The following is a 21380-nucleotide window of genomic DNA, read 5'->3' as shown; positions in this document are numbered from 1 at the left end:
AAACAAAGCTCAACACATCCAGGAGCCCAAAAGAAACCAGAGTATAATAGCATGTTACATAGATCTTTCAAGGTCCCTTTATCAAAGATTTCAAAGACGAAATTAGGACCATATACAGTAGAACCTTGATTATACGTTCCCGGAAACTACTTTTTCCCGTATTATTCATTCAAATTACGTGGTCCCGCGAGCATCCTAATTAAATCACGTTTTAAAAATCCTGCAGTATCCGTTCCCCAAAGAAATGATTTCCCGGATCAACCCTCCAGAAATTTCAGTCCCATTAACGCTAAATCCTCGATCACGCGTTTTGCAAGAAACTATCTCACAAAAGGACGACGGCTGCGGCATACTTATGGATCATGGTGTTAACGTTCCGTCATTGTGGTAATTTGAGGAAGTACTGTACTGGGAAAGCGATCGGCGGTGAACTTGCATAAGGGACCATCTTAGCATCGCATTTGGATGGTATTGCTTAGAGAATCCTCAGAAATCATAAAGCAAAGAGTGTCCACAACCATTGGAAGGAGACAGAGCTCATTTCAACAGCTCTACTTGAAGACAGAACGAGTTTCTTCAAATGTTCGTAATTGCAAAACATCTACATTATGTCCAGGTTTAGATGTTTATTTACCGAGCTCGACAGCTGCAGTCGCTTAAGTGCGGCCAGTACCCAGTATTCGGGAGATAGTAGGTTCGAACCCCACTGTCGGCAGCCCTGAAAATGGTTTTCCGTGGTTTCCCATTTTCACACCAGGCAAATGCTGGGGCTGTACCTTAATTAAGGCCACGGCCGCTTCCTTCCCACTCCTAGCCCTTTCCTGTCCCATGATCGCCGTAAGACCTATCTGTGTCGGTGCGATGTAAAACAACTAGCAAAAAATGTTTATTTTTTTTTTAACTTTTTTCGAGTGTATTGCCGAACAGATTTTCGGCGCTTCCCTCAGGGCATTGCATAGTCATTGGGCATTCAGGCAGGATTTGAAACTGCTCCTTCTTAAGCAACACAAATTTAGTATTTTAATATTATTACATACGATTATGTTATCGAGACCAGAACAGAAGTGGCACTTTACATACATTATGCCATGGGGGTTTTGGGGATTGCCTGTTGCTGCTTTGGTCCTAATATAAGACTGGGAATTTCACTTTTTTGTCTTAAAATGTTATAAAATAGCAGACATTTTATTTGTACACGTTACATTTTAAAACTTTGTATAATTTCGCACTCGTACCGACTTGTATAGCGAGTGCGCCTTCCAGCTGAGCTCAGGGTCGCGAATAACCGTAATTTTGGAAGTGTTAATGTTATTTTTTCTCTTCCCAACTTGATTGTGATTAGTGATGGGCAGAATTGAATATCATGCATTCGAGAACTTCAGAATCGATACTTACATTCAAAGCCATATTCTCGAGTTCAACATAACCTTTATAAGCCTAAGTAGGCCTATTATACGCGGTACAAGATTTCCATAAACTGACTACGAATTGTATACCGGTGACCAAATTGCAATAGAAGATTAAGAAAAAAGGGATTTCATCATCATGTTGGGCGCTTTTGTATTTAATGTGTTTTGTTTTATTAGATTAGAGAATTAAAAACTACTTGTGGTCGATTGTTGTTTTGCATGGTGTTTCGGGTATTAGATTTTTCGAAGAGTTTGGCTGATCAAATTTGCTGAACTGAAAGAAGTTTTCAGAGGAAACTGGCGAAGTTTCGCCAGTAAAACTGCATGTAAAGTTTTGAGATTTTAAAGTCGCGTTCCGGTAATTAATGTTTGAAGCCGGCCCTGCGGTTGAACTTGCCTGCCTCTCACCCGGAGGGTCTGGGTTTGATTCCCGGCCAGGTCAGGAGGGATGGTTCCTGGTTCACTCATTCTCGATTACCTTTAATTGAGAGGCTATTTAATGGTGAGATGGCGACCCCAGTCGAGAGAAGCAGGGATAACGGCCGAGAGGATTCGTCACACTGACCATGCATCACCTCGTACTCTGCAGGCCTTTGGACCGAGCAGCAGTCGCTTGGTAGGCAGAAGGCCCATAAGGGCTGTAGTTTAGTTTGGTTTAGGGGTGTTTGTAATATTATAAGTATATATATTTCATTTTTGTGATGTTTAGCCAAATTGTTGATGGTTCATTCGTTCCCGGATTTTCCAATTTCCCGCGTCGTTCGTTTTTTCTGCGGTTTCTCCAAAAATGGAGAACTGAGATTCCACTGTACTCCATAGCTGACAGTAATGGTTATAAGAAACAGTTTATAGACAAAATATATAGTAAAATTAAAAATAAACTGAACACTCTTTTAATCAAGAATTCAACCTCAGAGAAGAATTATGCCACTTTCACATTCAATAGTAATAATATTAATCAAATTACTAACACTTTCAAAAGACAAGGCATAATAATAGCTAATAGAACTAAAAACACCAATTCAAGTGTACTATTCAATTTGCATGTCATTAATAATAATAATAATAATAATAATAATAATAATAATAATAACTAATATCTCAGGTCAGAGGTATATAAAATCAGTTGTCAGTCCTGCAAAGCATCCTATGTTTGTCAAACTGGGAGAAACTTCGCAGTAAGATATCAAGAACACTTAAATGCTAATAGATATTGTTGATTTCTCAGCTATAAGTATGCATATGAAGGAGTCCAACTATGATTACACGTCAGTCGAATGAGATTTAAAGCTTATTAGTTTGGCACGAAAAGGCCCCTTACTCAATATCTTAGGGAACATACATATTCACATTGATCAATATGAGGCGTCTAGTATCAAAACCGGCCAAGTCACAAAATTTACGAAAATGAGTTAAGGTTATCAATTTGAAGTAGAAGTACAGCACTATCAGGTGAAACAAGAATATGCTTTAAAATCGTCCATGTCTTCATGTTATACAGCACAGAATTCTTCGTCGTGCAACAGAATCGGCCAAGTCGTGCAGCCAGTGAATTCAAAACCGGCCAAGTCAAGAAACGAGCGACAATCTTTATGATTGTCTGGAATCTTGTGTTGTTACATTAACACATTGCGGACCGGGTGCCGTTCGCCCTATGCACAGCCCTGTTCCCGGCCACTTTCCAACTACCTCTAAGCTGGAGTGCATGAATACAAATAAACTGTCAGAACTTCAATAGCTTTTGAAGGACTATTGTGTATTTTTCTATTGGCCTTCCTGAATAATTGTTGAAATGCAGGGTATTTCTTGAATCTATTTCGGCTCATAGTTTTCGGAAATATTGGTCTTTTTATTAGGGGATAGGTTGGCCAGTAATCTTTCAGAAATGATTTCTTCACCTGCCGTATCAATATACACAGAGGATTATTTTTTTAATTTTCCTGCTAGTGACATTAGTCCACTTTAGTGTTTTAGGGGATAAGATATGAGAATGTGATTTCTGCTCATAGTGTAAGTTTGTCTTTTCAGCTACATACTGAAAAAATTCCTCACCAAACATAAGTCCTGCTACTTGTCCTATGTTTCCAGATTCATTAGGCCATACCTTTATACCAGGAGCACCTTCAAAATCCTCTAACCTAGGTTCACTGTTGTCCATAACCCAGTCGTCAGAAAACACTGCATTATTTACAATATTTAGAATATTTACACCCGTAATACAAATATACGACTTGTTCTGCGCTACGTGCGTTCCACATCTTGCCTCGTCATCACTTGAAACATTTCCGTTAGAAGATATTTCATGGTCGAACTCTAAATACTCAGCATCACTTAATATTCGGAGCCTGTATCAGCACATAATTCGCGAATAATTTCATCTTTGTGTAAACACGTGCGATCGCTAGGCGCTGCCATCTTGCATGGCTCTTCGAACTTTGTAAACATGTTGTCAAAAAATGCAAAGAAAATCTACGATATGAAGAACACTCGAAAACAAATGCGACTATCGATTGTGTAGAACCGTACGTAACAGAGTTCTATCACCCTTGACCTCCAAATAGTTCCCGTATATCTCAAAAGGTAGCACTAAAGTTCAGTCTGCTGGGTCTGCTGCTAACACGAGATAACTCGGGACCGGTCCGCAACGCTCGGCTAGGCAAACACGAGTTTTCTCGGGACCGGTCCGCAATGTGTTAAGCAACAATGTGATAATATCAGTAGGAAAAATCATTCCCTGTAATGTATATTCTTTGAAGTCATAATATTTTGTTTTTTGTTCGTTTGCAACACTGATTTACGTATTCGCCGGCTTCTTACCGTAATTGGCGCCAAAGCAATCCTATTTCCGGTGTGCTCGTATTGTGTCATTATTGTGTGCTGTAACGTGGATATTGTTCCGAGTGGTGAACTGAAAGATTTACTTTCATACCTTGTGAAATTGTACAAAACTGCAACAAAAACGGCCAAGTCAAAATTTAAATTAACAAAAAGATGGGTTAATTATGAGTTAGATTTCTCAAAACAGCGGAACTTAAATATTAAACCATTAAGGATATAACTGTGAAAAAAAGTCTTTTCTGACCATCATTGCTTTGTCTCTACAGGTTTTTCGTCCATATTGAAAAATATGCCTTGAGTGACTTGGCTGGTTTTGATACTAGACGCCTCACATATTAACCATGAATACAATTTAAATGAAGTTAATGAAAAATTGGATTCCTTATTTGAAACTGTTATTCCGCTTCTTTGTAGATTTGCATCTTATAATGAAAGGTCCCGATCTCAACCAATGATAACTTCACCTGCTCTGACTACATTCCTCTACCAAGTTCCGGCCCTCTCCCCTTCTGCTGTTCCTCCTCAGGACCTTGAGCCTACAGCATAAGATAAACCGGGTTAGTGTGCACAAAAACCACGTACGTAAACACCTCGTTCAACTGAGCAAAGGAAGTTTGTCAAAACTTTATTACTCACACACACACACACACACACACATGCGACTACACTTTTTGTTTCTTTGGCATTCAATTTACTGTAACTTTCCAGTTACCGGCAATCATACCACCGAGACATATGCAATTACGGTAATCCTTATTGGCAACAAACCAAATCATAAAATATCAATTACTAATCAGATACTGCCTAGTCCAATTAGCAGACCTGTAACATATGAAACATCGAGAGGATATTACGACAAGTGGATAACAGTGCACACTGAAGATTTTAACACGACCTTATAAGAGCATGAACTTTTTCTTAATAACATTCATAACAAAACAATCTTGCTCCAATTTTAAATGTTTTTATCTGCAATATGTATATGTCAGTTTTAGGCAATCTACTGAAGATGATTCAATTATGATCGAAACATGTATAGGTGTGACAAATGTGAAATTTGTTTTTTAAATTCACATTGACCATAATGTATTGAATAAGGAAGGTACTGTTCAATAATAAATCATTGTTATAGTGACTAAAAGAATATTAGTTTAGCTGTCAGTACAGAAACATGAAATTTATATTTTGTGGTATTCTGCTTCTGTTAAAGGTTCTTCACGATGCGTTACAGAGTGCAGAACCTATCGGTTTGGAACTGGACCGCAATCTTCAGGTTCTCCTACCCTCACAGGTAGCTGATCGAAATGAATTGCCTGCAGTATTCTTTAGTATCTCACCTGAAGAACTCAAAAGGGAACAGCAGTTGAGGTGAGTTTCTTCGTAGGCCTAGTGCTTTGTTTCTTGTACCCTTCCCAGCTTCATGAAAAATTGCTGGCTTGTATGAGGGCTATTTTTTAAGTAAGGGCTGTTTTGCAGTAAAATAAAAACTACTTTATATTTTTAAGCAGTTTGTTTTTCCGATTCTACACACATTCATTTTTGTTTCCATATAGTCACCATTTTTTTTCAAACATTTGTAATATCGTAAGATAAGTTTTTGTAAACCTTCGTCGTAATGAGAGACATGTCTGAATAATTTTTATTAGCTGCTTCATCGGTATAGAAATGCATGCCACGGAGGAACCTTTTCAGATGAAAGAAGAGATGGTAATCACTAGGCGCAAGGTGAGAGATTAGAGGGGCAGTGGGAGTGCTTGAATTGCTGCCAGCCAAATGATTCAACGTGTGAGTTTGCATTTGAACCGAAGAGTGAGGTTTTGCATTGTCATGAAGCAATAACACACTGGCTGACAGAAGACCACAGTATTTACTCTGAATTGCATGGCAAACTTTCGTCAAGATCACACAGTACACAACGGCAGCATGAAGTGCACAAGCAGAACACCACATCTTTCCCAAAACATGGTTACTATAGGCGTAATCTTGGGAGTTGAGAAAGTCTGCTTGAATTTATTCTTTGAAATGATGTGTGTCGCCACTCCTTTGATTGCTGCTTGGATTCAATGGTCACATGGGACACCCACATCTCATCCTCTGTGACAGTGTGGTCCAATAACGCATCACCTTCCTCATAGTACTGGGTCAAAAAAGTCAAAGCACTAGCATATCTCATTTTATGTTCCTCAGTTGGAATCTTCAGAACCCACCGATTGCACAACTTTCTTGACAGTTCTGTAGGGATCCGACCTCGAAATACAGTGGAACCTCATTAGTACGCTTTTGAAGAGACTGGGTTTGATCCTCCACAGTTCTGCCAACAGCAGTCGCAGATAGCCTAGCGTCACTGAAAAGGCATACTAGGGAAATGAGGAGTGGGGTAGTTTCCCGTTACTTTCCTCATTGAGCCAGAAGTTGCTATTACATAGCAGTCTACCAAGCTCATTGAAATGCATGCACCAACCAACGCTATGAGTAATATTTTCACACCATTCATAACAGGGACTGGCTGCATAAGGAATGGTATTACTAGCATCGCTCATACATCAGTCACCTTCATATTGTCAAAGCTAAGGATGAGACTTAAGACAGGTCAGTGGAAGTAAAAAATTTATTCTAGTCCATACCAGAAGACATAGTGTACTGTAAACACTACATCTCGCCAGCAGAGGCATAATACCATATTTACTCGGGTATTAGACTCCTGTTTTTTTTCACTTTTACAGTCAAGAATGAAAGGGGGGAGTCCAGTATGCGATAACCTCAAATTTTGTGCAGTGAATACATGACTTCTAGGCTATAAAGAGCTATAAATTGTACATGTAAACATTTCACACTATTCTTTAACAAACTTATGGATGTATTCTGAGTTTTACTAGCTATTTTCATTTAAAGACAGTATTTATAAATTTGAAAGGACAATAAATGAACACATGACTACATATATGACTACATATATTGTAAAGATAATCAATCAGGTTTATCCACCATATTAAGCAATATTAACAGAAAATAATGAAAACGAACTTAATAGCCAGTCATTTGTCACTGTCAGTTGTATTTGACAGTTCGGAAAACACGTGAGTATTGCCGTACCTATGTTGCCGACATTCAGCTGATGCAATGCTACTGTAGCGCATAGCCCGCATAAAATATAATACTGTACTCAGAAAAGCTAATGAATCATGAGGGAAAATAAATTCACAAAATATACACTTACTAACAACATCCGACACTAAAATGAGAATAAAAGAGAGGGAGGAAATAACAAATTGCTCACAGCTAAGGGATGGCACAGAAAGTTACAGCCTACAAAGGAAACACTCCACTGTTCTCACTTTCTTGCCATGTGTCTTTCCCAAAATAAACTGAGGCATGGTGTACACAGACAAACTAGGTACACTAACTAACACAAGAATATAAATAAAACTACAGCTACAATGAACTGTTAAACCTATAAAAGAATCTATATGTTATTCTATTAACTTATTCTGTAAACTACGCTGTCCTAGAAAGATGAAGACTAGAAGTAACAATTTTTAAAAAACGCGAATTACTGATGAAAATGCACAAGATTATGAACCGTACCGAATACCACACATGTCAAGCGAGATAGAGAATATGGTGAATGAACTCAATACAGGTGGCAACTAGGTTTCGAGGTAGCGCTTAATATTAAAGTCTTTACGCTCAACCAATATAACAGTTAAAATTGAAATAATAAACAAAGAGGTTCAACCTATTCAATACTAAAGAATAAGAAATGCAGTGATTACATTCTTATTTAATAAGTAGAAGTGGTACCGGTTTCGACCCTAGTCCAGGTCATCATCAGCCAATTAAAACATGAAAAACAATACATAGGGAAAAGAAGATAAAAGGTCAAGTTCACTCCGGATCAGTAGAAGAGGCGATATAAAAAATGACGGGGGTAGACACTGTAAAATTCAGAAGAAGTAAAATGTAAGTCACTTAAAAGAAACGGTGCGTAATTTTCTGAGCGGCAGTATGGCACACGCAGTCTTAGGCAAAGTCTTATGTTTATGAAAAGCGGAGAACTGTTAAATGAGCTAGCTTGTATACACTGTTAGGCACAAAGTCATAACACAATCGAACACATATGAAGATCCATAGTCATGCTGAAGATGAGTAGATCAATTGAGTAACTTGCCAGCTCCCGGTGATCAGCGTGATATATTCAACATCAGGCAATGTGGTTTCAAACGCCAACGTAAAATGAAGAATAGCTTAAAGATCCAGTATTTTCTTTGGTTGCGGGAATGTAGGTATATATAGATACATGTAATAAAATTCAATATAATTGAATAAGTAATTGTGATCCTGTAGAATTTTTGGAACAGTTGACGTGAAAAAACAAACTGCTCTGAAATGAAACCTATGCAGAATAAAGACATGAACTATGTCACGTGAGACGGATGAGCAGTTTCATTGGCTCCTGTGGACTTGGCGATTCTTACTTGCCAAGACCCGATGGACTTGGCGGTTGTTGCTTGAAACTGTAAATTTCTACGTGCATTTATAACACGAAATGTCGGGTTTTGCTTATGAGTAATAGACTATAACCAAATAATTCTTCATTGCGCACATAATGGCGTATACAGCTCAAAAATGTCTGAAATTGGACTTGGCGGGTTTTGCATATTATGTCCTCATATATAGATAAGGGTAGAATCCAAAGTATATTTTCATAAACCCCCATTTGCGTCATAAGTACTGATTGTATCAGCTTTTACAGAACGTTTTAAGTCGCACTTCATTCATGATGGCCGATTGAGAGTCGACGGAGGAATACTTGTCGCTCATATTTTCTGACATGTTGATAATTATTTCATCCCTGGTAATTTTCCATGACACAATCACGCCTCCAATAATTGTCTTTCGCGAGTTCTCACTCTAAATACATAAGAAAAATACTGTAAAATATATGCCTCTAATAATAATTATAATAATGAAATGTGTTTAACAACACTTTTATAGGCTCCTCTGATGGGCCTGGAATAGCCTCAGCTTGTCGGAGGTGTACAGGTTGTAAAAGGAAAGTTTATCTTCTGAAAAGCAGGGACATTTGGTCAGCCTAAAATTATAATTAAATATTAATTTAATGGAGTTAAAGCTCAGAGTAGTTAAGTCCTTTAAATCAGTTACCTTACTCACCATTAATCCAATTCCTTAACATCTACCATAATAGTCTGTAATTAAAAAGGTGAGAACAAAAAAGTAGTAGGCCTATTTCTCCGTTTATGGTAATCTACCTACGAACTCTGACAATATTTTGTGCTCCTTGTATTGCTGTAGTAGCTGCCGTAGTTAAAGTTGTCAGCTCCGATTATGAAGAGTACCGAGCTTTGCCAATCTCGATGATAAAAAGAGAGTTAAGAGGTTCCACCTATTCAATACACTGATATAAAGTTGCACAAACTTATGTTACAACATGTTTAATTCGGGACAAGGGAGCCGAGGGCACAAGAGAGTGTACGCAAACTTGTACACACATTTGTATGCCATCATCAGAGCTGCAGTACAACCTGTAGTACTCACTACGGAGTGGAATCGTTGTCTCTGCCGAATTACATTAGGGGGTCTTATATGCGAGATTTACTTTTTTCTATTTTCTTTGCGTCAAAAAGCCGGTGGGGGGAGTTTGTCTAATTCACGAGTAAATAGGGTAAATATCACACCTTACACAGCTCTGAAAAACATATCCGCAGTGTACTGCTTTTTCTTTTGTCCAAGTTTACATAGAACTGAATCCATCTTCATTATTAAAGCCATGTCATCAATAATAACAACAACAACAACAAAACTTGTTACAATAAATAAACTTTATATATCCACCTATTCAATACAATTTTAATGTGCCAAAGTTTTTTTAATGTAGATTTTGTTGTGTTTCACACTAGACATTTTAAGATATGTCACGAATTTTATACATAAGTTTGCCTATTTTCCGATAACAGCTGAAAATGACACAAATAGGCGTTGAAACTAGTCCTGTGAAACTTAATATGTTGTAATTGCATAACAGCATAAAAATTGTATTGAATAGGTGGATATATAAAGTTTATTTATTGTAATTCTTGGTTCAATACGGAAAAATGAAATTTCTTACTTTAACCAACAACATTGTTGCACTGTGTCCATTGCTTCTAGTGCTTTTGAAAGTGCAGGCACTGGTGTGGATCTGGTTCGTTCCCTTCTTCACTTTCTTCCTGTTGCTTACTTACCATCTGCTGATTGAGAATTTCATCAGTTGTCATAGACTGACAGAACACAACACTGTCATCACAGACTATATAAGCATCAAAGCTCACATTGTCGTCTTAGCCTGCTATCAATCTCAATTCATTAGTCGTCACAAGGTTTTTCGCCTATGGGCATGAAGTCGTGCTACAAAACGATAGAAACTGGCCACATTAAACGGGAAAATATAGTAACTGAGAATGTGTTAATGAGATTCCACTGTATGTGGAAAGTGAAGTGATAGAGAGGATATTGTGAACAGTCTCTTTGCAGGAAATGTGGTGTGAACCACACGCACACAATATCATCTCTGATCAGAGATGGCTGACAAGAGTGCAGGTAATCACAAACATCCTCCCAACCTTCCTTTAATAACCCTACCCACTTTCAGATTTTCCATGTCATAGCATCGGGGCTGTACACTTCACAGATCTGGTGATGAATCTCTGACGGTGGCATATTCCTTGCTATAAAGACACGGATAACTGACCGTATCTCACATGGGATGGGCCACTTGATCGTCTTAATGAGTTTCATTGCACACTATTAAGCAGCAACACAGTACCAACATGGCAACAAGCATGTGTTTGTATGCAAGGGATGCTAGGAGTCGGTGTTCATGCACAAAAGAACATATGTGCAGGATTTCAAAAGATATTAAAAAAAGCCTTCATATATCTCCAACAGATGAACCCCTTGTATAACCTTTCCCTTTTGAATTCATCTCTCATACATATCACTCTGTACAGACAGATTAACAAAGCATACGACTGATTTTTGTTTTCTGCAGATGTTTATTGCTTTGTAATAAATATGGATTTCTTCAAAGAAGTCCCCTCAGACCTGATCACATATTATTTTTCTTCTCAAATGCATTCTTTGGGATCCTTGGGGATCACCTATTTCTTTATCACTGCTTACAGATCTTAAGATAGCTCCAGAGTTTTGACCTGAGTGAAGGGAATAGAAAAATAGCACAAAGCCAGGTTGATGCTATAAGGGGGATATTTGAACTTCACCAAATATTCCATGAACTTATTTGCCACTTGGTTGTACACTGTCATTGGCATGATAAAGTCATCACCCACCACAGTGAAGTTGGGGTTGTTTCTTTGCAATTTGCCTCCATTGTTGCCAACTCTAAATGTGTAGTAGCCTACTGGTAAACCATTCCTTTACAGTCAAAGTGATCATCACCTTCCTTGCAGGACTTTAATCTTTCCTGGTGTAGGGAGAAGTGGGTATTTCTGTACTGTGTTGGCTTTGATTACCTTCTGGTGCTGGTAAAACCAGATGAGCTCTGTAGAGAAACCGAAGTAATAGATGGTATTAGTGATCACGAAGCTGTTTGTGTGGTAATTAAAAATAAATGTGAAAGAAAGGAAGAGATTAAAATTAGAACTGTTAGGCGGTACCATATGGCTGATAAAGCAGGCATGAGGGAGTTTTTAATAAGTAACTATGATCGGTGGAAAATGGTATATAAAAATGTAAACAGACTCTGGGATGGATTTAAAGCAATTGTTGAGGAATGTGAAAATAGGTTTGTACCTTTAAAGATGGTAGGGAATGGTAAAGATCCACTATATTATAACAGGGAAGTAAAGAGACTAAGAAGGAGGTGCAGGTTGGAAAGAAATAGAAAGTAAGGAAGTAAGGAGAAATTGAAGGAACTTGCTAGGAAATTGAATCTAGCAAAGAAGTCATCTAAGGATAACATGATCGCAAGCATAATTGGTGGCCATACTAATTTTAGTGAAAAATGGAATGTATAGGTACTTTAAGGCAGAAACAGGTTCCAAGGACATTCCAGGAATCATTAATGAACAAGGGGAGTGTGTATGGGAGGATCTTCAAAAGGCAGAAGTATTCAGTCAGCAGTATGTAAAGATTGTTGGTTACAAGGATAATGTCCAGATAGAGGAGGTGACTAATACTAAAGAAGTATTAAAATTTACCTATGACAGCAATGACATTTACAGTAAGATTCAAAAGTTGAAAACTAGAAAAGCAGCTGGAATTGATAAGGTTTTGGGGGATATACTAAAGACAATGGGTTGGGATATAGTACCATATCTGAAGTACTTGTTTCATTATTGTTTGCATGAAGGAACTTTACCAAATGAATGGAGAGTTGCTATAGTAGCCACTGTATATAAAGGAAAGGGAGATCGACATAAAGATGAAAATCACAGGCCAGTCAGTTTGACATGCATTGTATGTAAGCTTTGGGAAAGCATTCTGTCTGATTATATAAGACATGTTTGCGAAATTAATAACTGGTTTGATAGAAGGCAGTTTGGGTTTAGGAAAGGTTATTCCACTGAAGCCCAACTTGTAGGATTCCAGCAAGATATAGCAGATATCCTGGATTCAGGAGGTCAATTGGACTGTATTGCGATTGACCTGTTTAAGGCGTTTGATAGGGTAGATCATTGGAGACTACTGGCAAAAATGAGTGCAATTGGACTTGACAAAAGACTGACTGAATGGGTGGCCCTGTTTCTAGAAAATAGAACTCAGAGAATTAGAGTAGGTGAAGCTTTATCTGTCCCTGTAAAAATTAAGAGGGGAATTCCTCAAGGCAGTATATTGGATCTTTGTTTTCTTATATATATCAGTGATATGTGTAAAGAAGTGGAATCAGAGATAAGGCATTTCGCAGATGATGTTATTCTGTACAGAGTAATAAATAAGTTACAAGATTGTGAGCAACTCCAAAATGACCTCGATAATGTTGTGAGATGGACGATAGGCAACGGTATGGTGATAAACGGGGATAAAAGTCAGGTTGTGAGTTTTACAAATAGGAAAAGTCCTCTCGGTTTTAATTACTGCATTGATGGGGTGAAAGTTCCCTTTGGGGGATCGTTGTAAATACCTAGGTATTAATATAAGGAAAGATCTTCATTGGGGTAATCACAAAAATATGATTGTAAATAAAGGGTACAGATCTCTGCACATGGTTATGAGAGTATTTAGGGGATGTAGTAAGGATGTAAAGGAGAGAGCTTATTTGTCTCTGGTGAGACCCCGACTAGAGTATGGTTCCAGTGTGTGGGACCCTTACCAGGATTACTTGATTCAGGAACTTGAAAAAATCCAAAGAAAAGCAGCTCGATTTGTTCTGGGCGATTTCCGACAAAAGAGTAGAGGTACAAAAATTTTGCAAAGTTTGGGCTGGGAAGACTTGGGAGAAAGGAGACGAGCTGCTCGACTATGCGGTCACCTTCCCTGTTTTCCACTTGAGTAATTCTTGCCTGGTGCATCCACACTGCGGGGGTATGTTCCGAGCTGTCAGTGGAGAGAGGCGTTGGAGGACATCAGTAGACGAATAAGTTTGGATGGTGTCTTTATAAGTAGGAAAGATCACAATATGAAGATAAAGTTGGAATTCAAAAGGACAAATTGGGGCAAATATTCGTTTATAGGAAGGGGAGTTGGGGATTGGAATAACTTACCAAGGGAGATGTTCAAGAAATTTCCAATTTCTTTGCAATCATTTAAGAAAAGGCTAGGAAAACAAACAGTAGGTAATCTGCCACCTGGGTGACTGCCCTAAATGCAGATCAGTATTGATTGATTGATTGATTGATTGATTGATTGATTGATTGATTGATTGATTGATTGATTCTGGTCATAGTGATGCACCTGTGACACACCCATCATAGCAAGTAATAATGTATTCCAGAAAAGTCTCCCATCAGCAAAGAGGTACAGCTCCTTGCATATCTCCACTCAAACAGCAACAATTCAATTCAACAATTTAATGTGATCCCAAAAAGAATAAAAATAGACAACATTGCATACCAGGCCAACCTTCTGCATATAGATAATAACAGCAGTGAAAATAAAGGCTCCAATAGTGACAAAGCAGACAGAAATATAGAAATGAACAATGTCCATTCTTACCATGATTAAAATCCCCGACTCGGCCGTGAGTCGAACTTGGGACCCCCTGAACCAAAAGCTTCGACGCTTACCATTCAGCCAAGGAATGGGCCATACCCTGGTGAAGTACAGGTCATAAATGACTTGAAGATGGTTGAAACACACCTTTATTAACTAAATTACACATTCATTTCACCATATTAAGAATACTATTTTGTGAAATGTTTGGGACAAATCCATTCTGTTACAAAATTAGGTAATTTTCTGATGAAAGTGCAGAAATAAATTTCAACTGTTAGCAATATATTTTTTAAAAAAAAGGAGTGCAAGGGGTTAAATACTGTATTTATTTTCAATTCCATTATTGAGCTTGAGTTTTGGGAAAGGAAAAAGTTGTCAAGTGTTAAAAGCTGAACTTATTCTTTGAAGACTTTGTTATATAAGGTTTGGATTTTGATTTTGGTGGGCATAAACAGTGTAAGTAAATCAATAAATAAATCAATTGAGTATGCGTTGCTATTAATTGATTTCTGTAATTTTCTCAAGTTTCTAAAATGTTTAGTTTTATGTGAGTATAAAGGTGAGGGAATTCTGTATATTTGAAACTTCATGTCCTGTGCTGTGTAGATGTGCAGCAACTGCTGATTTTTCATACTTACATAGCTGAAGTGCTGCCAGGTGTTCTTGAAATGTGACGTCAAATCATCTTCCAGTTTATCCAATGTAAAAAGACAGTTTTTACAGGTGATTTTATATATAGCAGTTTGTTTGAATTTATCTTGTGTGTTGACAGTGTGTGGTAGGATCTAACCCAGGCTGTTTATGATTGAAAACCTAATCAGTATATTTTACTTCTTGAGGGCTCTGGCTATTTGGTAGATGCTTTTCCTATGAATGGTATGCTGTGATAGGTACTGCATGTCTTGTTTTTGGTGTTCATTTACTTGGTCGTGGCATCATACGCAACCATTAACCCGGCTCAAAGGAGAGAGGGTCACCTTCCCTGTTTTCCACTTGAGTAATTCTTGCCTGGTGCATCCACACTGCGGGGGTGGGCATCCTCCATATCAGTAGGCTGGTGTGAAAGGATGGCTAAGTTCAGACATGGACCCAGCCTCACGGGGTATTACGTGGAACCCATGCCCAGGGTTACGGGCAAAGACCTTAACGGCATCTTTGGCAGAGGAGGAGACCTTCGGAATGGCAAAGATGGCGGATGAGGCAGCCCATTCTCCCTGGGGATAGTTAGAAGAGGACACCGCTGCCTTGTGGAGAAGAGGGATCTTCAAAGGCTAAGGGAGTAAACCCTGAAAGAAAATCCTCACCTGTGTTAGGCCTAGCAAATCAACAGTTGAGTATGAATGTACTGCCTTTTTTTTTTTTTTTTTTTTTTTTTTGCTAGTTGTTTTACGTCGCACCGACACAGGTCTTACGGCAACGATGGGACAGGAAGGGGCTAGAAGTGGGAAGGAAGCTGCCGTGGCCTTAATTGAGGTACAGCCCCAGCATTTGCCTGGTGTGAAAATGGGAAACCACGGAAAACCTTTTTCAGGGCTGCCAACAGTGGGATTTGAACCTACTATCTCCTGAATGTACTGCTTTTTAACCTAAAACAAGCCTAGGATGGAGGAATAAGTTAAATATGAGACATGACAGTTCTTCTCGTACCGTCTGAATTTATGATGGCCAAAAGCCTGATGCTCATTGGAGATACCAAAAGACACAAAACCCTCCCAAGAAAGATCAGTTGAAAATTGGTACACTCAGTATCCTCACTTTCACCAATAAATATGAAGAACTTGTGGATCTTATGGAGAGGCATAAGCTGAAGATATTGGGGTTGAGTGAGACAAAATGGAAAGGATATGGGGAGAAGTCCTTGAGAAATGGATATGTGCTGTACTGGAGTTTGAACAATAATGAATCCAAAAATGGAGTTGGCTTCCTCCTTCATTAACATATAGACACACAGAGAGATGTCAAATATGTGAGTGATATGATCATCCAGATGAGACTGAGTGTTCGTAATGCACATCGTACTCTTCTGCAAGTATATGCACCGCAGACAGGGTGTACCACAGAAGAGAAAGAGAGCAATTCCTTATCAAACTTCAGGAACATATAACAGAGGAGAACACAATCATTGCAGGTGACCTGAATGCCCAAGTTGGTAAAGAAAGACTAGGCTGTGAAAACATCGTTGTTCCCCGTGGCTATGGTGAGAGAAACTCTGAAGGAGAGAACCTGATTGATTTCTGTTTGCGAAACAACTTAACCATACAGAACACATGGTATCAGAAGAGGGAGAGCCATAAAATAATGAGATACAGCTGGGATGGAAAGCTCAAGACTATGATCGAAAAGTGGGTCAGTATGTTACGGATGTTAAAGTGCAAGTGCCTAGATAGCGACCATCGGCCAGAACGTGCCAGAATTAAACAAAAGAAAATGCCAAAGATTAAGACATGGCTGTTGAAGGACATGGAGAAGAAAGGAAACCATGAAGCGAGGATAACAGTCAAATTACCCAAAACTGAGAAAGGGGGAATAGAAGAAGAATGGTCCTTATTCAAAGAAACCCTGGTAAAAGAAGCCACGGAAATGTGTGGAGAAACAAGTGCCACACCAAAAGAGAAGGAAACACCGTGGTGGAATGACCAAGTGAAGACAGCAGTAAAAGATAGAAATATACTGAAAAGAAAACTAGACCTTGAAAAACAGAAAACAAATGATAGATGAAATGAATTAGTAATTGAATGTCTAGCACAGGAATACAGGAAAAAGAAACTGGCTGTAAAAAGACTGATCCAGGAAGAAAAGGAAAAGTGCTGGGGATGACTTTAGTACAAGGATAGAGGAAGACTGTCAGTGAAGTAGGAAACCACTATACAAAATATTAAACAGTAAAAGAAATGAATATATAAACATCCTTGCACTGAAAACAGATGATGGTAGCTTAATACAAACAGAGGAAGGGATCAGGGATGAAATGAAGAAGTACTTAAACATGCTGTTAAATGGAGGTGGGGGCAACACCACCACCAATGACTGTAGTGTAGATGAAGCCAAAAACAACAAATACTCATTAACATGGCTTGACGTAGAAACAGCACTAAAGTGCATGCAAAATGGGAAGTCCCCAGGCTTTGATGATCTCAGCTCAGACATGATGATAAAGGCAGCTGGAATACCAGGCTTGAATTGGCTATGTAGAGTGTTATCAGTGATTTGGGAAAGAAACAAAATCCCAGAAGAATGGAGTAAAGGAGTCATCATCCCACTGTTCAAAAAGGGCAGCCGACGGAAATGTGGAAATTCCAGAGGTATTACGCTGTTGTCACACACACTGAAGCTGCTGGAAAAGATCATAGAAATGAAGACTTAGGAAGATAGTGGAACCTTTGCTTGAGGAAGAACAACACAGGTTCAGGAAAGGTCAAAGTACTGTGGATCTGCATTCTTCAGTTAAGGTGTTTTTTCTATTTTTATTTTACGTCTCACCGACACAGATAGGTCTTATGGCAACGATGGCACAGAAAAGAGTTAGGTGTGGGAAGGAAGTGGCCATAACCTTTTTTAAGGTACAGCCCCAGTATTTGCCTGGTGTGAAAGTGCGAAACCACGGAAAACCATCTTCAGGACAGCCGACAGTGGTGTTCGAACCCACTATCTCCCGAAGACTGGATACTGGCTGCACTTAAGGGTAGTTTTAATGCTTTATGAAGAATTCAAAAGTTGCCATTTTTTGTGAGGTTAGGTAGTTGATATTTTTCTGTAAATGTTGAATATGTGTGGCTCATACATGATTGTGATGGTGAGAACCAGAAACTTAATTAATCAGTTGGTTTCATGTTCTGTTGTGAAGCTGATGTTGCAGTGTAAGTTACTGAACAGGAGGCTTACCAAGCTCGATAGCTGCAGTCGCTTAAGTGTGGCCAGTATCCAGTAATTGGGAGGTAGTGGGTTTGAGCCCCACTGTCGGCAGCCCTGAAGATGGTTTTCCATAGTTTCCCATTTTCACACTAGGCAAATGCTGGCGCTGTACCTTAATTAAGGCCACGGCTGCTTCCTTCCAATTCCTAGGCCTTTCCTATCCCATCGTCGCTATAAGACCTATCTGTGTCCGTGCGACGTAAAATATAGCAAAAAAACCTAGGAGGCTTAGTTCATCAAGTTGTTCTTCATTCCCATTCAAGAGGATTATGATGTTATCCACATATGTGATAATACATGATTTTATTTATAAGTGGGTGTCCTGCAGTAAATAATTTGTTCTCTAAGTTGTCGATGAAAATGTGTGCTAGGCGCCCTCCTGACATGCTAGAGGGGAATTCCTCAAGGCAGTATTATTGGACCTTTATGTTTTCTTATATATATAAATGATTTGAGTAAAGAAGTGAAATCAAAGATAAGGCTTTTTGCAGATGAAGTTATTCTCTATAGAGTAATAAATAAGTTACAAGATTGTGAGCAACTGCAAAATGACCTCGATAATGTTGTGAGATGGACAGTAGGCAATGATATGATGATAAACGGGGTTAAAAGTCAGGTTGTGAGTTTCACAAATAGGAAAAGTCCTCTGAGTTTTAATTACTGCGTTGATGGGGTGAAAGTTCATTTTGGGGATCATTGTAAGTATCTGGGCGTTAATATAAGGAAAGATCTTCATTCGGGTAATCACATAAATGGGATTGTAAATAAAGGATACAGATCTCTGCACATGGTTATGAGGGTGTTTAGGGGTTGTAGTAAGGATGTAAAGGAGAGGGTTTATAAGTCTCTGGTAAGACCCCAACTAGAGTATGGTTCCAGTGTATGGGACCCCCACCAGGATTACTTGATACAAGAACTGGAAAAAATCCAAAGAAAGGCAGCTCGATTTGTTCTGGGTGATTTCCGACAAAAGAGTAGCGTTACAAAAATGTTGCAATGTTTGGGCTGGGAAGAACTGGGAGAAAGGAGACGAGCTGCTCGACTGAGTGGTATGTAAAATTCTAAATTCCCATGGAAGGGATTAGATATTTTTCACCAATAGAGCATGTCAAAAACATATCAGATGTAAGGCTTTTCAGGCGTTTGCTCTATTAACCAGCGTTTCGTCTTAGGTCTGACACTAGACTCATCAGAGTGGGATGTGTCAGACCCATAAATGGGATTGTAAATAAAGGATACAGATCTCTGCACACATGGTCTGTATTGAAAAGGTGGTAATTGGCAAAACTATAAGAATTGTATCACAAGTAGATCTTCAATACGGACGAGGAAAATGAAGTTTATAACCTGCAATACTAATATTTATCGCAGATTGAGAGAATTCAGTATTATTTTTCTGATTGTTCTGTCATTTTCCACTCTAAAGGACTTTTTGAGATGATGTGACAGTTTCTTGTTTAATTTATAAGCTGGGCTATTCCTGGAGTTTACAATTCTTCTGATAGGGTTTCCAGATTTAAGAAGTTAGGTTGAGATCGCATTATTGGTGGTTGTGGGTTCGTATTAATGATATCTGTGGTTTCTTTTACTGTGAGAATGTAGGTGATTTTCTTAATTCTGTCCTTTATTTGCTTCTGGAATGAGGGAGTTGGGTCTTTCATTTCTGTAATGTTTGTATTAAAAAATCAACAGATTTGCTAATATAACCTTCTTTAGATATGATCACAGTTACATTTCCTTTATCTGCTTCTTCTGTAATGCAGTTATGGGGTCATATGAATAAAAGTGAATAATTACTCTTTGCTCACAGTTTTGGAGCAGTTACTCACATTGGTATGGATAAAACCTGATAGTACGTGCTCACTTTGGGAGCAAATTTTCCACCTTGAGCAGTTGCTCAGTTTCTGTTCGGTTACAGAGCATTTACTCAATAATGGTATGAATAAAATGTTCATTTTCTCACCTGATGGAGTAACTACTCTTGAATTTGGGAGTTACCTCTGTAGGTGACTCAGGATCGAGGACTATACAATGAAAACGTGAAATAGCTGAGTATATGTTTGTGGTACAGTGCAGAAAGATTTATGAAAACCTTACAGAGCCACATGTAGTTAACTATGAAGAGCTTTATAGGTTTCAGCAGCATAATGTTCAGTTGTTAGTGCAGCACTTTTTGGAGTTCTCCATTGAAAGAAGGCTGGAGCTTTGCGAAGAGAAGAGAAAATGCAAATCTTCTTGCGTTATGTGGGTGATCCAGGATTTCATCGTGGAATAGGAGAAGTTATAGGAGTGGATCAGAGCACTGTATCTCTAACATATACAAAGGTAATGAATGACATCTTAGCAAATGTAGACCAAGGGATACAATTTCCTGTTACTGACGATGCTGTTGGAGCTCTTGATTGTACTCTGGTGTTAATAAAAAAGCCTAGTAGATTCAGAGATGAATATATTAATTGAAAAGGAATTGCCAGCATTAATGTCCAAGCCACATGTAACACAAAAGAAGAATTTACAAGCATAGATGCTTCTGGGCCTGCATTGCCAGTTTATTGTACATAATATTGCTAAATATCGAAATAATCAGGAATACGATGTTCCCGAAATTGAGAAACATCGTAAACGACATAATTGGGAAAGAGTGAAGCTGCTCCACCTTTGCATGCAAGAGAGAGAGAATAACGAAGGCGAGATGACTTGCAAGGATTGTATGTGGTTTTCAGTGATAAGTAAGGAAGCAACTTTTTTTACTGTAGGTAGATTGCAACAATATTTGATTACTTCTTCATCTTTTACAAAAACCAAAAGCAAACTACACTTCATATGCACTTCAATGTTATCACTGAAGGAAGGGCCTCACAGTGTAAAGTACGTGGGATTAATATTTGTAACATTGTCAACACTTGTAATAAGTTTCTCTATACTGTCTCTCCCCCAAGAGTTTTTCCTTTTCTTTCAGCACAGTTAGTTGCTCTAGAAGAACTCGTCATTGGACATCGATTTTGTGTTTTCTGTTCCTTCAACGTTGGCCGTACATTTCTTGTCACCTTT

The 21380-nt window shown here is 38.5% G+C and overlaps 1 protein-coding gene across 5 annotated transcripts in view; it reads left to right on the top strand.

The window, feature by feature from the left end:
- Gint3 (GDI interacting protein 3) overlaps nt 1-21380 on the top strand; it is a 132475-nt gene that overhangs the window by 74195 nt on the left and 36900 nt on the right. For all 5 annotated transcript variants that reach the window (XR_010859780.2, XR_010859781.2, XM_067145167.2 and 2 more), the window contains one exon: nt 5458-5615. Coding sequence is in view for 3 of the 5 variants with exons in the window: in XM_067145167.2 (XP_067001268.2) it covers nt 5458-5615 (158 nt within the window). In the remaining 2 variants the exon portion in view is untranslated. The remainder of the gene's footprint in view (nt 1-5457; nt 5616-21380) is intronic.

The sequence above is a fragment of the Anabrus simplex genome, chromosome 4 (assembly GCF_040414725.1).
Source record: "Anabrus simplex isolate iqAnaSimp1 chromosome 4, ASM4041472v1, whole genome shotgun sequence".
In the NCBI taxonomy this organism is placed as follows: domain Eukaryota; kingdom Metazoa; phylum Arthropoda; class Insecta; order Orthoptera; family Tettigoniidae; genus Anabrus; species Anabrus simplex.
This window is presented reverse-complemented; position numbering and strand designations above follow the sequence as displayed.